Genomic DNA, 20,807 nt, shown 5'->3' on the forward strand with positions numbered 1-20,807 from the left:
ATACATGGTGCCTCAGAAAGTGTAAATACAGTATAAAAAAGGAATGTGCACAATTAGATAATGGATGTAAATTATAAAGTATTTTTTATAATTGCATTATCTATCTGAATCATGAAAGTTTAATTTAGACTTTAGTGTTCTTTTAAAGAAGGTGTCAGTAGATCACAAGACTGTTGAGTTGCATTTCACTTTAGCCATTAGTAAGTTCTCAAGTTAAAACAAATGTAAAAACGTGTAATACCACACAAGAGTATTAGTCCCTGTATTAATTATGAAGATACATTTCACGTGCAACCTCAGATTTTCTTATGCTGAGTACATGCATTAGTAGAAGTAATTCTAACTCCCCAAAGTATGGGCACTCCTGCTTTAAAAAATACTTCTGTTTGCTCTGTCTGTTGGCATCAGATCAAATCCCACTACACCAGGGGTACCCAAACATTTTTATATTATACTGACATTTATGCTAAAGGTAGTGCCTCACAATGAAATGAGATTAGATTATAATCACCTTTATAGCTAAACATTATGGGATAGATTACGAGTGGTACGCTAACTGTTGCGCACAAGTGACTTTGGGTTTATTGCGGGTGTTTGCGTATGTAGGAAGTAGCACACGTATTACAGGTTGAAAGTAAACACAATTGTTTGAGCACAATTGAATTTAACGCGTCGGGATATGGCGACTTCAGAGCTCTGTTTAACTGTTACACGAGACAAAAAAGTGTCACAAAACACATCAGAAATACATTTGAAAGTACTCATTTAATAGCACTATCTAATAAAAAATTTTTTTTTGCATAAAACAGTTATAAGGGCTCAATAACAAAAAACATAATTTATGCTTACCTGATAAATTCCTTTCTTCTGTAGTGTGATCAGTCCACGGGTCATCATTACTTCTGGGATATTACTCCTCCCCAACAGGAAGTGCAAGAGGATTCACCCAGCAGAGCTGCATATAGCTCCTCCCCTCTACGTCACTCCCAGTCATTCGACCAAGGACCAACGAGAAAGGAAAAGCCAAGGGTGAAGTGGTGACTGGAGTATAAATTAAAAAATATTTACCTGCCTTAAAAACAGGGCGGGCCGTGGACTGATCACACTACAGAAGAAAGGAATTTATCAGGTAAGCATAAATTATGTTTTCTTCTGTTAAGTGTGATCAGTCCACGGGTCATCATTACTTCTGGGATACCAATACCAAAGCAAAAGTACACGGATGACGGGAGGGATAGGCAGGCTCTTTATACAGAAGGAACCACTGCCTGAAGAACCTTTCTCCCAAAAATAGCCTCCGATGAAGCAAAAGTGTCAAATTTGTAAAATTTGGAAAAAGTATGAAGCGAAGACCAAGTTGCAGCCTTGCAAATCTGTTCAACAGAGGCCTCATTCTTGAAGGCCCAAGTGGAAGCCACAGCTCTAGTAGAATGAGCTGTAATTCTTTCAGGAGGCTGCTGTCCAGCAGTCTCATAAGCTAAACGAATTATGCTACGAAGCCAAAAAGAAAGAGAGGTAGCGGAAGCTTTTTGACCTCTCCTCTGCCCAGAGTAAATGACAAACAGAGAAGACGTTTGTCGAAATTCCTTAGTTGCCTGTAAGTAAAATTTTAGAGCACGGACTACATCCAGGTTGTGCAGTAGACGTTCCTTCTTTGAAGAAGGATTTGGGCATAAAGAAGGAACAACAATCTCTTGATTGATATTCCTGTTAGTAACTACCTTAGGTAAGAACCCAGGTTTAGTACGCAGGACTACCTTATCCGAATGAAAAATCAAATAAGGAGAATCACAATGTAAGGCTGATAATTCAGAGACTCTTCGAGCTGAGGAAATAGCCATTAAAAATAGAACTTTCCAAGATAACAACTTTATATCAATGGAATGAAGGGGTTCAAACGGAACGCCCTGTAAAACATTAAGAACAAGGTTTAAACTCCATGGTGGAGCAACAGTTTTAAACACAGGCTTAATCCTGGTCAAAGCCTGACAAAAAACCTGGACGTCAGGAACTTCTGACAGACGTTTGTGTAACAGAATGGACAGAGCTGAGATCTGTCCCTTTAATGAACTAGCAGATAAACCCTTTTCTAAACCTTCTTGTAGAAAAGACAATATCCTAGGAATCCTAACCTTACTCCAAGAGTAACCTTTGGATTCACACCAATATAGGTATTTACGCCATATCTTATGGTAAATCTTTCTGGTAACAGGTTTCCTAGCCTGTATTAAGGTATCAATAACTGACTCAGAAAACCCACGTCTTGATAAAATCAAGCGTTCAATTTCCAAGCAGTCAGCTTCAGAGAAGTTAGATTTTGATGTTTGAAGGGACCCTGTATCAGAAGGTCCTGTTTCAGAGGTAGAGACCAAGGTGGACAGGATCTGCATACCAAGTCCTGCGTGGCCACGCAGGTGCTATTAGAATCACTGATGCTCTCTCTTGTTTGATTCTGGCAATCAATCGAGGAAGCAACGGGAAGGGTGGAAACACGTAAGCCATCCTGAAGTCCCAAGGTGCTGTCAGAGCATCTATCAGGACTGCTCCAGGATCCCTGGATCTGGACCCGTAACGAGGAAGCTTGGCGTTCTGTCGAGACGCCATGAGATCTATCTCTGGTTTGCCCCAACGTCGCAGTATTTGGGCAAAGACCTCCGGATGAAGTTCCCACTCCCCCGGATGAAAAGTCTGACGACTTAAGAAATCCGCCTCCCAGTTCTCCACTCCCGGGATGTGGATTGCTGACAGGTGGCAAGAGTGAGACTCTGCCCAGAGAATTATCTTTGATACTTCCATCATAGCTAGGGAGCTTCTTGTCCCTCCCTGATGGTTGATGTAAGCTACAGTCGTGATGTTGTCCGACTGAAACCTGATGAACCCCCGAGTTGTCAACTGGGGCCAAGCCAGGAGGGCATTGAGAACTGCTCTCAATTCCAGAATGTTTATTGGCAGGAGACTCTCCTCCTGACTCCATTGTCCCTGAGCCTTCAGAGAATTCCAGACGGCACCCCAACCTAGAAGGCTGGCGTCTGTTGTTACAATTGTCCAGTCTGGTCTGCTGAATGGCATCCCCCTGGACAGATGTGGCCGAGAAAGCCACCATAGAAGAGAATTTCTGGTCTCTTGATCCAGATTCAGAGAAGGGGATAAGTCTGAGTAATCCCCATTCCACTGACTTAGCATGCACAGTTGCAGTGGTCTGAGGTGTAAGCGTGCAAAGGGTACTATGTCCATTGCCGCTACCATTAAGCCGATTACCTCCATGCATTGAGCCACTGACGGGTGTTGAATGGAATGTAGGGTGCGGCAAGCACTTTGAAGTCTTGTTAGCCTGTCCTCTGTCAGGTAAATCTTCATTTCTACAGAATCTATAAGAGTCCCCAGGAAGGGAACTCTTGTGAGTGGAACGAGTGAACTTTTCTTTTCGTTCACCTTCCATCCATGTGACCTTAGAAATGCCAGCACTAACTCTGTATGAGACTTGGCAGTTTGAAAGCTTGAAGCTTGTATCAGAATGTCGTCTAGGTATGGAGCTACCGAGATTCCCCGCGGTCTTAGTACCGCCAGAAGAGCACCCAGAACCTTTGTGAAGATTCTTGGAGCTGTAGCCAATCCGAATGGAAGAGCCACAAACTGGTAATGCCTGTCTAGGAAGGCAAACCTTAGGTACCGATAATGATCTTTGTGAATCGGTATGTGAAGGTAAGCATCTTTTAAATCTACAGTGGTCATGTACTGACCCTCTTGGATCATAGGTAAAATTGTCCGAATAGTCTCCATCTTGAACGATGGAACTCTTAGGAATTTGTTTAGGATCTTTAAGTCCAGGATTGGTCTGAAAGTTCCCTCTTTTTTGGGAACCACAAACAGATTTGAGTAAAACCCCTGTCCCTGTTCCGATCGTGGAACTGGATGGATTACTCCCATTAACAAGAGCTCTTGTACGCAGCGTAGAAACGCCTCTTTCTTTGTCTGGATTGTTGACAATCTTGACAGATGAAATCTCTCTCTTGGAGGAGAGTATTTGAAGTCCAGAAGGTATCCCTGAGATATTATCTCTAGCGCCCAGGGATCCTGGACATCTCTTGCCCAAGCCTGGGCGAAGAGAGAAAGTCTGCCCCCCACTAGATCCGATCCCGGATCGGGGGCCCTCAATTCATGCTGTTTTAGGGGCAGCAGCAGGTTTCCTGGCCTGCTTGCCCTTGTTCCAGGACTGGTTAGGTTTCCAGCCTTGTCTGTAGCGAGCAACAGCTCCTTCCTGTTTTGGTGCAGAGGAAGTTGATGCTGCTCCTGCTTTGAAATTACGAAAGGAACGAAAATTAGACTGTCTAGCCTTAACTTTGGCTTTGTCCTGAGGCAGGGCATGGCCTTTACCTCCTGTAATGTCAGCGATAATCTCTTTCAACCCGGGCCCGAATAAGGTCTGCCCTTTGAAAGGTATATTAAGCAATTTAGACTTAGAAGTAACATCAGCTGACCAGGATTTTAGCCACAGCGCCCTGCGTGCCTGAATGGCGAATCCTGAATTCTTCGCCGTAAGTTTAGTAAGATGTACTACGGCCTCCGAAATGAATGAATTAGCTAGTTTAAGGACTCTAAGCCTGTCCGTAATGTCGTCCAGAGTAGCTGAACCAATGTTCTCTTCCAGAGACTCAATCCAGAATGCCGCTGCAGCCGTGATCGGCGCAATGCATGCAAGGGGTTGCAATATAAAACCTTGTTGAACAAACATTTTCTTAAGGTAACCCTCTAACTTTTTATCCATTGGATCTGAAAAAGCACAGCTATCCTCCACCGGGATAGTGGTACGCTTAGCTAAGGTAGAAACTGCTCCCTCCACCTTAGGGACCGTTTGCCATAAGTCCCTTGTGGTGGCGTCTATTGGAAACATTTTTCTAAATATCGGAGGGGGTGAGAACGGCACACCGGGTCTATCCCACTCCTTAGTAACAATTTCAGTAAGTCTCTTAGGTATAGGAAAAACCTCAGTACTCGTCGGTACCGCAAAATATTTATCCAACCTACACATTTTCTCTGGTATTGCAACTGTGTTACAATCATTCAGAGCCGCTAACACCTCCCCTAGTAATACACGGAGGTTTTCCAGTTTAAATTTAAAATTTGAAATATCTGAATCCAGTCTGTTTGGATCAGAACCGTCACCCACAGAATGAAGTTCTCCGTCCTCATGTTCTGCCACCTGTGATGCAGTGTCTGACATGGCCCTAATATTATCAGCGCACTCTGTTCTCACCCCAGAGTGATCACGCTTACCTCTTAGTTCTGGTAATTTAGCCAAAACCTCAGTCATAACAGTAGCCATATCCTGTAATGTGATTTGTAATGGCCGCCCAGATGTACTCGGCGCTACAATATCACGCACCTCCCTCTGAGCGGGAGATGTAGGTACTGACACGTGAGGCGAGTTAGTCGGCATAACTCTCCCCTCGTTGTTTGGTGAAATTTGTTCAATTTGTACAGATTGACTTTTATTTAAAGTAGCATCAATACAGTTAGTACATAAATTTCTATTGGGCTCCACTTTGGCATTGCAACAAATGACACAGGTATCATCCTCTGAATCAGACATGTTTAACACACTAGCAAATAAACTTGCAACTTGGAAATACAATTCAATTAGAATAATATTAAAACGTACTGTGCCTTTAAGAAGCACAGAAGATCTATGACAGTTGAAAATTAATAAATTGAAACAGTTATAGCCTCAATCCTTGTAAACAACACAACTTTAGCAAAGGTTTAATCCCATTAGCAAAGATAACAAATTCTGAAAGCAGGAAACAAATTACAGAATAAACGTTTTTTATCTCAGTCAAACTACAATTCTCACAGCTCTGCTGAGAGAAATTACCTCCCTCAAAATAAGTTTTGAAGACCCCTGAGCTCTGTAGAGATGAACCGGATCATGCAGGGAATACAATGAGTTGCTGACTGAAATATTTGATGCGTAGTAAAAGCGCCAAAAAACGGCCCCTCCCCCTCACACACAGCAGTGAGGGAGAACAGAAACTGTCAGAAAACAGATTAAGCAACTGCCAAGTGGAAAAATAGTGCCCAAACATTTATTCACTCAGTACCTCAGTAAATGAAAACGATTTTACATTCCAGCAAAAACGTTAAACATAATCTCTAGTTATTAAACAGCTTTATGTATTTCTTACAGTGTAATTCTAGTGAAGTACCATTCCCCAGAATACTGAAGTGTAAAGTATACATACATGACATTATATCGGTATGGCAGGATTTTCTCATCAATTCCATTATCAGAAAATAAAAACTGCTACATACCTCTATGCAGATTCATCTGCCCGCTGTCCCCTGATCTGAAGTTTACCTCTCCTCAGATGGCCGAGAAACAGCAATATGATCTTAACTACTCCGGCTAAAATCATAACAAAAACTCTGGTAGATTCTTCTTCAAACTCTGCCAGAGAGATAATAACACACTCCGGTGCTATTTTAAAATAACAAACTCTTGATTGAAGACAAAAACTAAGTATAATCACCATAGTCCTCTCACACATCCTATCTAGTCGTTGGGTGCAAGAGAATGACTGGGAGTGACGTAGAGGGGAGGAGCTATATGCAGCTCTGCTGGGTGAATCCTCTTGCACTTCCTGTTGGGGAGGAGTAATATCCCAGAAGTAATGATGACCCGTGGACTGATCACACTTAACAGAAGAAAAGGACTGCAAAGGGCTTTAACATAGAGATACATACATACACATGTCTAAATATGTATATGTATGTATATATACAAAGAGAGCAATAGGTCCAGCACAAGCAACAGTCCAGAATTGGTTAGCAAAGTGCACGGCAGCCAGAGGGTCCTGCTCACCTCTCATATATAAGTCCCAAAGGAAAAAAGTGAATGGCTCTAGCACTGTTTCTTTAAAAGTGAAAAAACCTTTATTAAGGTGACAAAATGAACAGACAGCAACGTTTCGGATAACGCAGACCCTTAAGCATGATTAAGGGTCTGCGTTACCCGAAACGTTGCTGTCTGTTCATTTTGTCACCTTAAAGGGACATGAAACCCACATTTTTTCTTTTGTGATTTAAAAAGAGTATGCCATTTTAAACAACTTTCTAATTTACTTCTATTATCTCATTTGCTTAATTCTCTTGACATACTTTGCTGAAAAGCATATCTAGATAGGCTCAGTAGCTGTTGATTGGTTGCTGCACATAGATACCTTGTGTGATTGGCTCCCCCATGTGCATTGCTATTTCTTCAATAAAGGATATCTAAAGAATGAAGCAAATTAGATAATAGAAGTAAATTGGAATGTTGTTTAAAATTGTATTCTCTACTTGAATCATGAAAGAAAATATTTGGGTTTAGTGTCCCTTTAATAAAGGTTTTTTCACTTTTAAAGAAACAGTGCTGGAGCCATTCACTTTTTTCCTTTGGGACTTATGTATATATACATATATATATTTGTATATATATATGTGTGTGTGTGTGTGTACATATGTATTTATATGTGTACATATGTATTTACAGACATATATACACTTATAAACACATAAATATATATGTATACATTTATAGACATATATAAGTGCATTGGAGCCCTTTGCAGTCAAGTAGATGAAAACATGTAAAAGCATATTTATGCAATATTCATATTTAATAAAGTGTTTATGTATTACTGTAAATATTTCATATTCCAATGTTCTTCACATAGAGCAATATGTTCTAAGTATTTATAAATATATACATATATATATATATATATATGGAAATCAGGAGACAGCACTCACTGGTCTTGACAATACTGGATTTATTCAGTGACGTTTCGGGGAATACACCCCTTCATCAGACCAGAGTACATAGAATGAAGCAAACATTTATACTGTTCTATAAGACCCTCCCCCAGTGTGAAATTGCGCCAAAATTGTTGCCATGGCAACCACCAAGTGTCAACAAACCCCATACAAATGAAAAACAAATTAATTAAAAAAACAAAATATACCACAATATACCAAATAAGTGAACATTGCAACCATGTACATATACAGAGCAAGGGGGAATCAATTAAAGATCAAACAGAATATCAATAGAAAAAAGTATTCAGCATAGATAGATGTTATGGATGGGCAGCAGTTAACAGGACCAATGAGCAATGCTTAGATTAAACATTTCATTACAGGCTTATACTGAGCAAGCAATATATACATATACAGGGCATACTATCCCCATCATACAGGCAGGTAGACAAGATAGCGGAACGACTATAAGTAGAAATCACACTGCAGGCCTACATTAGCATACATTAGCAGGGGGTGTCCAAGGTATATGTATGGGGCTTATCTCATTAGTATCAATGTAGCGCTGGCAGGAAGAGGGGCTATCAAGGCACATGAACATGGAGTAACCAGTAAAACACTCTATGCATACAGATAAGGAGAAGATAAATACCTGATGGGTTTAGAGGGATATAGCTCCGCGGAGAGTTGTGTGTGTTACCGGAGATACAATAAGCTTGGAGTTCTGCACATGCGTATCGCAATTAAGCAACGCCCCTAAGGCTATCGCTATGTGAAAGTTAATTGGTTAGAGGAGACAAGCCCCTATGTTGTCAACAGGCAACAAACAGCTAAAGACAGCAGCAAGAGCAGCTGGAAAAAGAGATCACTGGATACGCATAGCCAGAGATTGTAAGGAACACCCTTACACGGTGTAAAAATTCATATGGGGAAAGTAAAAATTCATATGGGGAAAGTAAAAATAACTCATATGGGGAAAGTAAAAATAACTGATCTGCTATATATAGCACAGACACAGTCCCTAACACGGTCAAATGCAGGAATATTGAGCTAATCAATAGTTGGTAGATCCATTAGCACTGGTAAACGGAAGAATTAATCAAGGGGGCATATTGTACAGAAGAGTACATGCACAGTGGATAAAAAAGTACATGTATAGTATATCAAAAAAGCAAATTTTGAGTTTACAAAAAGCCAAATTTGATTAAAAAATAAACAATTAACCTATTGTATTAAAACAAGGGTGGAAAAAGGCACACACAACACAACTCAAGGGATCGCTATGTATACTCCAAATGCATAAAAAATACACAAAAGATATATATAAGATATAAGATATTGTATGCGGTCATATCCAAATGTCCAATGGCTAAATACACAATGTAAGGCAACCTCCATTATATGACACACCAAAAAATTTTTTAAACAGGTATTCATATAAACAAACCCAATAGATAGCAGGTATATACATAGACATAGAATTCAATGTCAAATGCCCACGTTTGGGTCTTAAGGATGAAACCAGGTAATAAATGTCCACAATATCCAAAAGCAATGGAGAACATCAGAAAGTCAAAAAATAAGTCAAATGATAAGTAAACCACAATTGTTTCTGTGAACTAACCACAGAGAGTAAACACAGTGTTTACAGGGAACAAAAAGGTGGTACCTGTGTCTTCAGATGTCACAAGAAGCAATGCCAGTCGATACTCATGTTAAGGCCGTGTGGGTGGACTGTGTTCAATTTATAAATCCATTCAGCCTCTCTACGGAGTAGTAGCTTGTCACGGTCCCCCCCGCGGTTTAGCGGTGGGATGTGGTCAATCAGCTTGAACCTAAGATCAGATACCGTGTGGCCCATCTCCAAAAAGTGCCTGGCAACGGGTTGGTCACTCTTCCCCTTATCGATGGCTGCTCGTATGGCACTTCTGTGATTCGCCATCCTCTATTTTACACCATATTCTAGCACCCTGGCATTTGGAACTAAAGTGTTAGTGAGAGTGCACCTGCCAATACCTGCTGTATATCTAACCCTCGGGCTGCACCCACCATTGTTTACTGCATTGGACCCACCACTCAGTTGTTATTTGGAACAGTTGTGTCTTCATTTTACATTCACCACGGTGAAGGACTATTGTGTTCACTTTGCACCAAGTACTGCTACGAGCACCTAAACATCATGGAACCAAGTGGATTAACACAGGCCACGGCTACTATTCCACCTGAGATTGAGGGTGTTGAAACTTTGTCCTTGAGTGACACAGATGCAGCACGGATATTGTTCAACACTTTATTACCAAGTAACCAAGCAGAAGATGCAATGACTGTATTTAACCAAATCATGAAACTTAAGAAAAAAGAGGTAGATTTAAAACTACACGGAATATACCTCTCTGAATACCACTGGAAAAGACTAATACCTAGGGGTTTCAGAATTAACAACGTACCCACCATTGGCAGACAGAATCCTGAGTTTTGCAAAAAGTGGTGTGCGGTCCTTAACAAATGTTCCCTGGATTTAATACTACTAGTAGTGGAGGAAATTAGAAATTTGCTACAAAAGACAAAGGATGATATTAGTATCATTGAAGAGGCTAAAAGTCTGATCTTGCAACAAGATAAGTCTGAGAACTGGACTGAGAAAATAGCGACACAATTACGCGAGTATAACAACACGCTAGTAGCCTTCAAGAATAAGAAATTGGGCTACGTTATGGACGACTATAAAGACAAAAAAGTTTACCGATGGAACTTAGGACCGGTTGAAAGAACATACTACCAACCCAGGAGACAAAGACGAATCAGGATCTATGGACACCGCCAGTTAAATACGGTGGACACAAGCTCAGGGTCGGACTCAGATGGCACCGTCAACCCACAACAAGAACAACAAAGCAATACAGGCACACAACCTTTTTTAGGAATTACTACCCGCTCCAGAGGCAGAGGAGAAGACCGCATGTCAGAAGGGGCGGGGTATGGAGGAAGACCACCGTACCAGCGCAGGAGGAGGAGGATGTGACAGTGAACCTGAGCCAACATACCCTGAGTGAACAAGAAATAAAGGTTCTAAAGAAGGGACTATCATTTGTACCTACTACAGCTACAAATAAATTCTCCACATACATTGATACAATGAAATTCCAAAGACAATTGAAATTGGGGGATTACTTCCAAGGGAAAACATTTGAGGACCAGCCCCACTCATTTAAGAAACCAAGTTCATTTGATCCTCCCACTACTAATCCTAGTATAAGGACATACACGAGGATTATACAACAAAAACTGAATGCTGGCTGCCAGATGAAGTATAGAAACAACATGACTACCTCTGACTGGGAGGCCATAAGATCGCTTACAGCTGATGATTCAATTGTCATACGCCCGGCGGACAAAGGGGGTGCGATAGTCCTACAAGACTACAAAGACTACAAAATGGAGATTGATAAACAACTGGCAGATACTGCGACTTATATGGCACTGCCCTGCGACCCGACCATTACCTACAAAGCACAGATTGATGCCCTTATTGAACATGGGGCAGAGATGAATTGGATTGACTCAAGATTACGGGACTGGATGATTACTGACTACCCAATCAGACCAATCCTATATACACTGCCTAAAATTCATAAACAACTGGACCATCCACCTGGGAGACCGATTGTCTCTGCCAGGGGTTCACTCCTTCAACCTCTGGCCACGTATATAGACTCCATTCTACAACCTATGGTGACTAATATGAGGTCATACCTGAGAGACTCCACTGCATTAATTAAAGACCTAGCTGCACTAACCGAAATACTACCAGGTGATGTTCTGGCTAGTTTGGATGTAGCAAGTCTTTACACTATTATACCTCATGAAATGGGTATGGATATCGTAAGACGTAGTCTGGAAAAACATCCCTACATTGGACCCCCGGTTGGGTTCATCATTGATTTACTAGCTCTATGCCTGAAGATGAACTATTTCAAATTTGAGAAGAGATTTTACCTCCAGTTGATGGGAACGGCGATGGGCTCCAATATGGCCCCGGCCTTCGCAAATCTCTTTATGGAACACATGGAGGAGAATGTCTTCAAGGTATATGAACATGAACAGGTATTTTTTATAAAAGGTACATTGATGACATCATCGTGGTGTGGAGAGGTACTACAGAATCATTCCAGGAATGGGTGAGAAACCTGAATACAATGGGTGACCAGGTGAAACTGAAAGAGGTGTCAAGCTACAACGAAGTAGATTTTTTAGATCTAAGAATCTATAAAGAAGACTCTGGCCTGGGTACAACCCTGTTTAAGAAAGAAACTGACCGTAATACACTGCTGCATGCCTCCAGCTTCCACCCTAGATCTCTTATACGAGCTATTCCAAAAGCGCAGCTACTACGGGTTACAAGAAATAACTCTTCTGACATCAGAAGGAACACCCAGCTGAATGAAATGGAGGAAAGGTTCCGGAACAGGGGCTATAATAATGAACTGATTAAGAAAGCTAGAAAGGATATCACAGAGAACAGGACGAGTGTGGACCCCAAGACCAGAATGAATTTCATCACTACTTACTCCCCAGACACAAGGACACTGGGTATGACATTGAAAGAGAAATGGGACATAATTGAATCAGATGCATCATTACCATACCATGGGTATGGCCCTCCAAGAATTGGTTACAAGAGAGGGAGGAATTTAAAAGACATACTGATGAAAACTGACCCCATTAACAGTTACAGTAAAAAAACCCGACCCACTAAAAAAGGATCATTCAAGTGCCCCAGTTGTGTGACGTGCAATTCAATGCTCCAAGGCAGTCAATTCTGACATCCTCACACGAATGAGTTGTTTAAAATTAAACATTACCTTAAGTGTACCACACAATATGTGATATACATGCTAAACTGCAATTGTGGTTTATTCTACATTGGAAAAACTTCTGATGACATAAAAAGAGGATGGCGAATCACAGAAGTGCCATACGAGCAGCCATCGATAAGGGGAAGAGTGACCAACCCGTTGCTAGGCACTTTTTGGAGATGGGCCACACGGTATATGATCTTAGGTTCAAGCTGATTGACCACATCCCACCGCTAAACCGCGGGGGGGACCGTGACAAGCTACTACTCCGTAGAGAGGCTGAATGGATTTATAAATTGAACACAGTCCACCCTCACGGCCTTAACATGAGTATCGACTGGCATTGCTTCTTGTGACATCTGAAGACACAGGTACCACCTTTTTGTTCCCTGTAAACACTGTGTTTACTCTCTGTGGTTAGTTCACAGAAACAATTGTGGTTTACTTATCATTTGACTTATTTTTTGACTTTCTGATGTTCTCCATTGCTTTGGATATTGTGGACATTGATTACCTGGTTTCATCCTTAAGACCCAAACGTGGGCATTTGACATTGAATTCTATGTCTATGTATATACCTGCTATCTATTGGGTTTGTTTATATGAATACCTGTTTAAAAAATGTTTTGGTGTGTCATATAACGGAGGTTGCCTTACATTGTGTATTTAGCCATTGGACATTTGGATATGACCACATACTATATCTTATATCTTATATATATCTTTTGTGTATTTTTTATGCATTTGGAGTATACATAGCGATCCCTTGAGTTGTGTTGTGTGTGCCTTTTTCCACCCTTGTTTTAATACAATAGGTTAATTGTTTATTTTTTAATCAAATTTGGCTTTTTGTAAACTCAAAATTTGCTTTTTTGATATACTATACATGTACTTTTTTATCCACTGTGCATGTACTCTTCTGTACAATATGCCCCCTTGATTAATTCTTCCGTTTACCATCCAGTGCTAATGGATCTACCAACTATTGATTAGCTCAATATTCCTGCATTTGACCGTGTTAGGGACTGTGTCTGTGCTATATATAGCAGATCAGTTATTTTTACTTTCCCCATATGAGTTATTTTTACTTTCCCCATATGAATTTTTACTTTCCCCATATGAATTTTTACACTGTGTAAGGGTGTTCCTTACAATCTCTGGCTATGCGTATCCAGTGATCTCTTTTTCCAGCTGCTCTTGCTGCTGTCTTTAGCTGTTTGTTGCCTGTTGACAACATAGGGGCTTGTCTCCTCTAACCAATTAACTTTCACATAGCGATAGCCTTAGGGGCGTTGCTTAATTGCGATACGCATGTGCAGTACTCCAAGCTTATTGTATCTCCGGTAACACACACAATTCTCCGCGGAGCTATATCCCTCTAAACCCATCAGGTATTTATCTTCTCCTTATCTGTATGCATAGAGTGTTTTACTGGTTACTCCATGTTCATGTGCCTTGATAGCCCCTCTTCCTGCCAGCGCTACATTGATACTAATGAGATAAGCCCCATACATATACCTTGGACACCCCCTGTTAATGTATGCTAATGTAGGCCTGCAGTGTGATTTCTACTTATAGTCGTTCCGCTATCTTGTCTACCTGCCTGTATGATGGGGATAGTATGCCCTGTATATGTATATATTGCTTGCTCAGTATAAGCCTGTAATGAAATGTTTAATCTAAGCATTGCTCTTTGGTCCTGTTAACTGCTGCCCATCCATAACATCTATCTATGCTGAATACTTTTTTCTATTGATATTCTGTTTGATCTTTAATTGTATCTACTGTTTGCATTATGATTCCCCCTTGCTCTGTATATGTACATGGTTGCAATGTTCACTTATTTGGTATATTGTGGTATATTTTGTTTTTTTAATTCATTTGTTTTTCATTTGTATGGGGTTTGTTGACACTTGGTGGTTGCCATGGCAACAATTTTGGCGCAATTTCACACTGGGGGAGCGTCTTATGGAACAGTATAAATGTTTGCTTCATTCTATGTACTCTGGTCTGATGAAGGGGTGTATTCCCCGAAACGTCACTGAATAAATCCAGTATTGTCAAGACCAGTGAGTGCTGTCTCCTGATTTCCATATTCTTCACCATATTCTAGCACCCTGGCATTTGGAACTAAAGTGTTAGTGAGAGTGCACCTGCCAATACCTGCTGTATATATATATATATATATATATATATATATATATATATATATATATATATATATATATATATATATATATAGTAAACACACTCTGCTATCCCGCTACTCCAGAAAGAGGACTAGAAAAATAGGTAAAAAATTCAAAATTTATTCATCAAAAATATAAAAAAAATATATATATATATATAGATAGATAGATAGATAGATAGATAGATAGATAGATATACAGTAGATATATATTGTACCAAAATACCATCAGATATATGTAGAAATATGTATTTATGAATAAATAAAACATATTTTGCTATGTGAAGGACATTGGAATGTGAAATAATAATTTCATGTCGGGTTAGCGCACTTGAGAAAATGCAATGCACTTGAGAAAATGCATTGAAGTCTATGCGGGAATACATTAACGCAGTTACGATATTCTAACTTCAGCTTTTTCCACACGTTGGGTTATTGCACAAGCAAAAAGTTTTTACTTCCATCTTGTAATACTCATGCTGCCCAACGCGTGCAAAGAACTGACTTCTAGCAGAGTTAGCGCGCAAGCGGGAGCGATAAATAGCACTCCACTCTTTATCTAGCCCTTCATAGGAAATTAGTTACTATCAGTTAATACTGTATTCAACAATCATATTTAAACATGCTTTATTACCAAATGAGAGGAGCGGATCTGCCCTTTTGCCAACAAATTACTAATATCTGCTTTATGCTCAATGGTGCCAAGGGCCACACAAGAAACTTTTTGAGGGGCAGATGTGGCCCTCAGCAGTGGTTTGGACAGCCATGCCTCAGAAAGTGACAGCCAGAGAGACATGGTCAGAATGGTGAGTCAGTGATCAGCAGAAGGGCTATATGATTAGGGCACACACTATATACTGTATATGTCTTTGGTATCAGCAATTATTAGTGGCCCCTGTAATTTCGATTGTGGAATCCTGTGTGCCTATTAATATTACTAATGTTAGCACTGTTCCCATGATGCTGCTATTGAGGTGAATGTTTTTTTAATTAAAAACTTGCTGCTAAACAGGAGGTGGTGAACTTCCCATTGGCTGTACCGTCAGCTTATCAAAAAATGGTCAACTATAACCTTTAATATTGTGCTTTGATATGGAATATTAAGATGAGCCATATGAACAGTTACAACAAACTCCTAACCTTGCAGGTTTGCTATAACAATAGTAATGATACAAAATGAGCTTACATCTTAGCCAAATCGTTTTATTTACCTGTGAATTTGTGCTTGCAGAATGAATATTTTTGCCAGTGTTTGTATCCCAGATACGCAAGTGTCCATCTCCCATACCACCTCCTACAGCCAGATTTTCAGAAATCCATGGACACCAGTTCATAGCCTGAAGACCAGAGAATCGTTTTCACTAATTTAATAATAAAACAATTTAAGAAAATTGATTCATTTAATTAATGCACAGAAAATATATGATAGACAGACAGATATATGGTAGACGGATAGATAGAGATACATAGATAGATGATAGCTAGCTACATAGATGATAGATAGATAGATGATAGATAGATAGATAGATAGATGATAGCTAGATAAATAGATAGATGATAGCTAGCTAGAGGATCGATAGATAGATAGATAGATAGATAGATAGATAGATAGATAGATAGATAGATAGATAGATAGATAGATAGATAGATAGATAGATAGATGATAGCTAGATAGATGATAGATAGATAGATAGATAGATGATAGATAGATAAATAGATAGATAGATAGATAGATAGATGATAGATAGATAGATAGATAGATAGATAGATAGATAGATAGATAGATAGCTAGATGATAGCTAGATAGATGATAGATAGATAGATAGATAGATAGATAGATAGATGATAGCTAGATAGATAGATAGATGATAGATAGATAGATAGATAGATAGATAGATAGATAGATGATAGATAGATGATAGATAGATAGATAGATAGATAGATAGATAGATAGATAGATAGATAGATAGATAGATGATAGATAGATAGATAGATAGATAGATGATAGCTAGATAGATAGATAGATAGATAGATAGATGATAGCTAGATAGATAGATAGATAGATGATAGATAGATAGATAGATAGATAGATAGATAGATAGATAGATAGATGATAGATAGATAGATAGATAGATAGATAGATAGATAGATAGATAGATGATAGCTAGATAGATAGATAGATAGAAATATAGATATCCAGTGTACAAGTATAAAACAACATATTGCCTAAAGCTTTTTTTGTTCACACTCATCCAATTGTAAAATATCTATTTTCATGGCATGTATGGTAATGTGGTAAATCACAATTAAAAAATATATCTGTATATATAAACTATAGAATATATGATATATAAACACATATAAATGATACTCCTACATAAGCCACAACACCTTAAAGGGACATGAAACTCAAATTTTTTCTTCCATAATTCAGATAAAACATGCAGTTTTAAACAACTTTCTAATTCACATCGATTATAATTTTTTCTTTGTTTTCTTGGCATCTTTTTTTGAAAAGCAGTGAGGTAAGCTCAGGAATGTGCACGTGTAAGCAGAAAAAGCTGCTTTGCAATGGTATCCATTTGCAAGAGCACAAAATGACAAAACTATTTCCTGCCATGTACTGCTCCAGACACCTAACTAGGTATCTCTTCAACAAAGAATATAATAGGAACAAAGTCAATTTGATAATAGAAACACATTGGTTGGACACTTTTTTTTAAATGGTATGCTCTGTCTAAACCACAAGATAAAACTATTGAGCTTCATATCCCTTTAACTCCTAGATATCACCTACATTTAAAGGGACATGTTGCTTATATGCTAAGTTGTAGTAAAGTTGTAGCAAATCTGTAAAGAAAATGCACTAGAAAATATCACATGAACATCTCTATATAACATCTCTTGTTATCCTTTGTTGAAGAAGCAGCCATGCATTACTGGGAGCTAATTAACACATTGGTTAAGCCAATAAGATGAGGCATATATGAACAGCCATCAATCAGCATCTCCTGAGCCTACCTAGGTATCTTATTCAACAAATGATATCAAGAGAACATAGCAAATTAGATAATAGCAGTAAATTGGAAAGTTGTTAAAAATTGTATTCTCTATCTGAATCATGAAAGAAAAATATTGGGTTTCATTTACCTTTAAGCATCGAATTCAGATGCTTGTCCCAGTACTGGCAAGGGAGAGTGTATGTGTTACGTTTAAACACAGTTACTTTATTTTTATCCTCAGTTCAAAACCTTCATTTAACCCCTTCACTACCATATGAAGACAGATGCCTGCAGCTCAGGAGAAAAAAAAGCTGTCGGCTGTCAGGAACAAAAGCTCTCACCTTCCTGCAGCTGAGATGTAGATCTACGTTATGTGTGGTACGATGGGCTTCGTACTGCATGGCGTAGGTTTACGTAATTTTGGATCAAGGGCTTAAAGGGACATTATACACTCATTTTTTCTTTGCATAAATGTTTTGTAGATGATCTATTTATATAACCCATAAAGTTTTTTTTTACAAAAAATGTATAGTTTTGCTTATTTTTAAATAACACTGCTCTGATTTTCAGACTCCAAACCAAGCCCCAAAGTTTTATGTGAATACCGTCAGCTACCTTCTCCAGCTTGCTCCTGTTTGTGTAAAGGGTCTTTTCATATGCAAATGAAGGGGGAGGGGGGGAGTGTCTTATTTGCCACTTGCAGTGGGCTTTCCAGCTGCCTTTTCAACAGAGTTAAACTGAAAGCTTCTAAGTAAGTTTTTAAACAGTTTTATACTGGACCTTTATATCAGTATCTGTGCATCTTATTCTTTATAGTAGTGTCTATTACATGCAGTTATATGAAAATGAGTATATACTGTCCCTTTAAGAGAGGAGAAATAGAAGGAGCGCTACATTGTCACACATACACATTTATATTGTGTTTATTTGAGTTTAACATATATAAAACATATTATTTATCTTACCTTTACTGCTGTAGGATGTTTTATACTGTGCAATGGCGCATTACGCATAGCTGTTCCTGGGTCATAGGGCCAGATATTGAGGTCTCCATCACTTGAGCCACTGGCTAGACGTTTCTCACATGGAGACCATCTGAGACTACAAATACTTTGCTTATGATTCAGAGTTCCAACATGGTGCTGCGCAATTCGGACATCATGATGGTGTATATGTCCGAGTCGAGAGCCGCTATGATATCAGAAAAGATCCACAGCTCAATAAAACATTGACATTACATTAATAAGGGTCTCTTTTCATGTTCGATATGCATTTCATTGAGGAACTTTTGGATATCAGGAACCCTCTCTTGCATCTATATGCAGGTCTTTTATTTTTTTTCTTCATAATAAATATATAAACAATATGGAGGTTCTTAGCAACTTACAGAGAGTAACTAGACAGCGAGTGCACTTTCTTATCCTTGCCTTTTTAAACATATTGATGTGAAATTCTTAAAAGTGACATTAAAGTTACATATACATACACTATATGGCAAAAGTATGTGGACAAGGGGTTAATTGTCCAACAGTTTAAGATCGTAGTTGTAACCGATTTGCGGTGAAGAATCATCTATAAGACTACCTTGTAAAAGTTCATACAACCTAACCACTTCACACATTACATCCATATCAATACCGTAACTAGTATATACACACACACTTCTTGTGATTGATTCATAAGGGTGGGGATGTAAACAACGATCAGCATAGTGTCGGCCCAATGAGAAAAGCACACTAAAGCACATGCCCGCAACCTAGCAAATAGAAAACTGGAATAAATTTAGGGGAGAGGCTTGATGACATGTTGCGTCATGATTGGTGGAGTGCTTTAGAAGCATGGGTTTAAAAGGCTTATTAGAGGAAAAGTGCTACAAGCCCTTATCTGTTTCATAACTCTCTTTTGGGGTTTATTGTATTAAAAGTATGTGCACACCAGACCATCACACCTTTATGAGTATGCTAGACATCCCATTTCAAAACCATTAGCATTTATATGGAGTTGGCCGCCCTTTGCGGCTATAACAGCTGCAACTCTTCTGGGAAGGCTTTCTACAAGTTTTTCGAGTGTATCTGTGTGAGTTTGTACCCATTCAGCCAAAATAGCATTTGTGAGGTCAGGTACTAATGTTGTCAGGTGTTTGTGCAGGCCAGTTGAGTTCCTCCACACGAAACTTGTCAAACCATGCCTTCATGGACCTCACTGTGTGCACGGGGCATAACCATATTGGAACAGGAACGGGCCTTGCCCAAACTGTTGCCACTGAGTTGGAAGTATTCAGTTGTTTAAAATGACTTTGCATCCTGTAACATTAAGATGACTCCTCACTGCAACTAAGCGACCTGGCCCAAACCTAGAAACACAGCCCTAGACCATTATCCCTCCTCCACCAAACTTTTTTAGCAGGCACTATGTTTTGCAGTGGGTAGTGTTCTCCTGGTAAGTCAAAGAGAACAAATGGATGCAGGCACTACTTGGTTAGAAAAAAAATGTATAAAACATACCTTTTTTATTGCTATTAAAATAACAGTAGTGTTTGGGATACACTACTGTTATTTTAATAGCAATAATAAATGTATGTTTTATACATTTTTTGTCTAACCAAGTAGTGCCTTGTTCTCTTTGACTTACCACGGCCTGATCAGCCATATAGCTACGGCACTCCAAGTATCCCTGTATCAGAGCATCTTAAATCCTTCTATTTTTGTATGCACAGACCGATGGTTTTGACCGTGTTCCTGATACCCCTGTCTAGTGTTCTCCTGGTATCTGCCACACCCAGATCATTCCATCAGACTGCCAGATAGTTAAGACTTATTCATCATTTCAGAGAACACATTTCTACTACTTCAGAGTCCAGTGGCAGCGTGCTTTACACCAATCCTGGCTACACTTGGCATTACACATGTTGCTGTGAGGCTTGTGTACAACTGCTCAGCCATAGAAACCGTTTTAATAAAGCTCCTG

At 39.2% G+C, this 20,807-nt stretch overlaps 1 protein-coding gene across 1 annotated transcript in view; it reads right to left on the reverse strand.

Annotated features, from left to right (window-relative positions):
• Positions 1-20,807, reverse strand: part of CDC20B (cell division cycle 20B) — a 129,654-nt gene that overhangs the window by 23,056 nt on the left and 85,791 nt on the right. The window contains exons 8-9 of the mRNA XM_053699688.1: positions 18,806-19,031; positions 16,050-16,175 (exon numbers count right to left, since the gene is read on the reverse strand). Of these exons, the coding sequence (XP_053555663.1) occupies positions 16,050-16,175; positions 18,806-19,031 (352 nt within the window). The remainder of the gene's footprint in view (positions 1-16,049; positions 16,176-18,805; positions 19,032-20,807) is intronic.

This window comes from Bombina bombina, chromosome 2 (genome assembly GCF_027579735.1).
Source record: "Bombina bombina isolate aBomBom1 chromosome 2, aBomBom1.pri, whole genome shotgun sequence".
Lineage (NCBI taxonomy): Eukaryota > Metazoa > Chordata > Amphibia > Anura > Bombinatoridae > Bombina > Bombina bombina.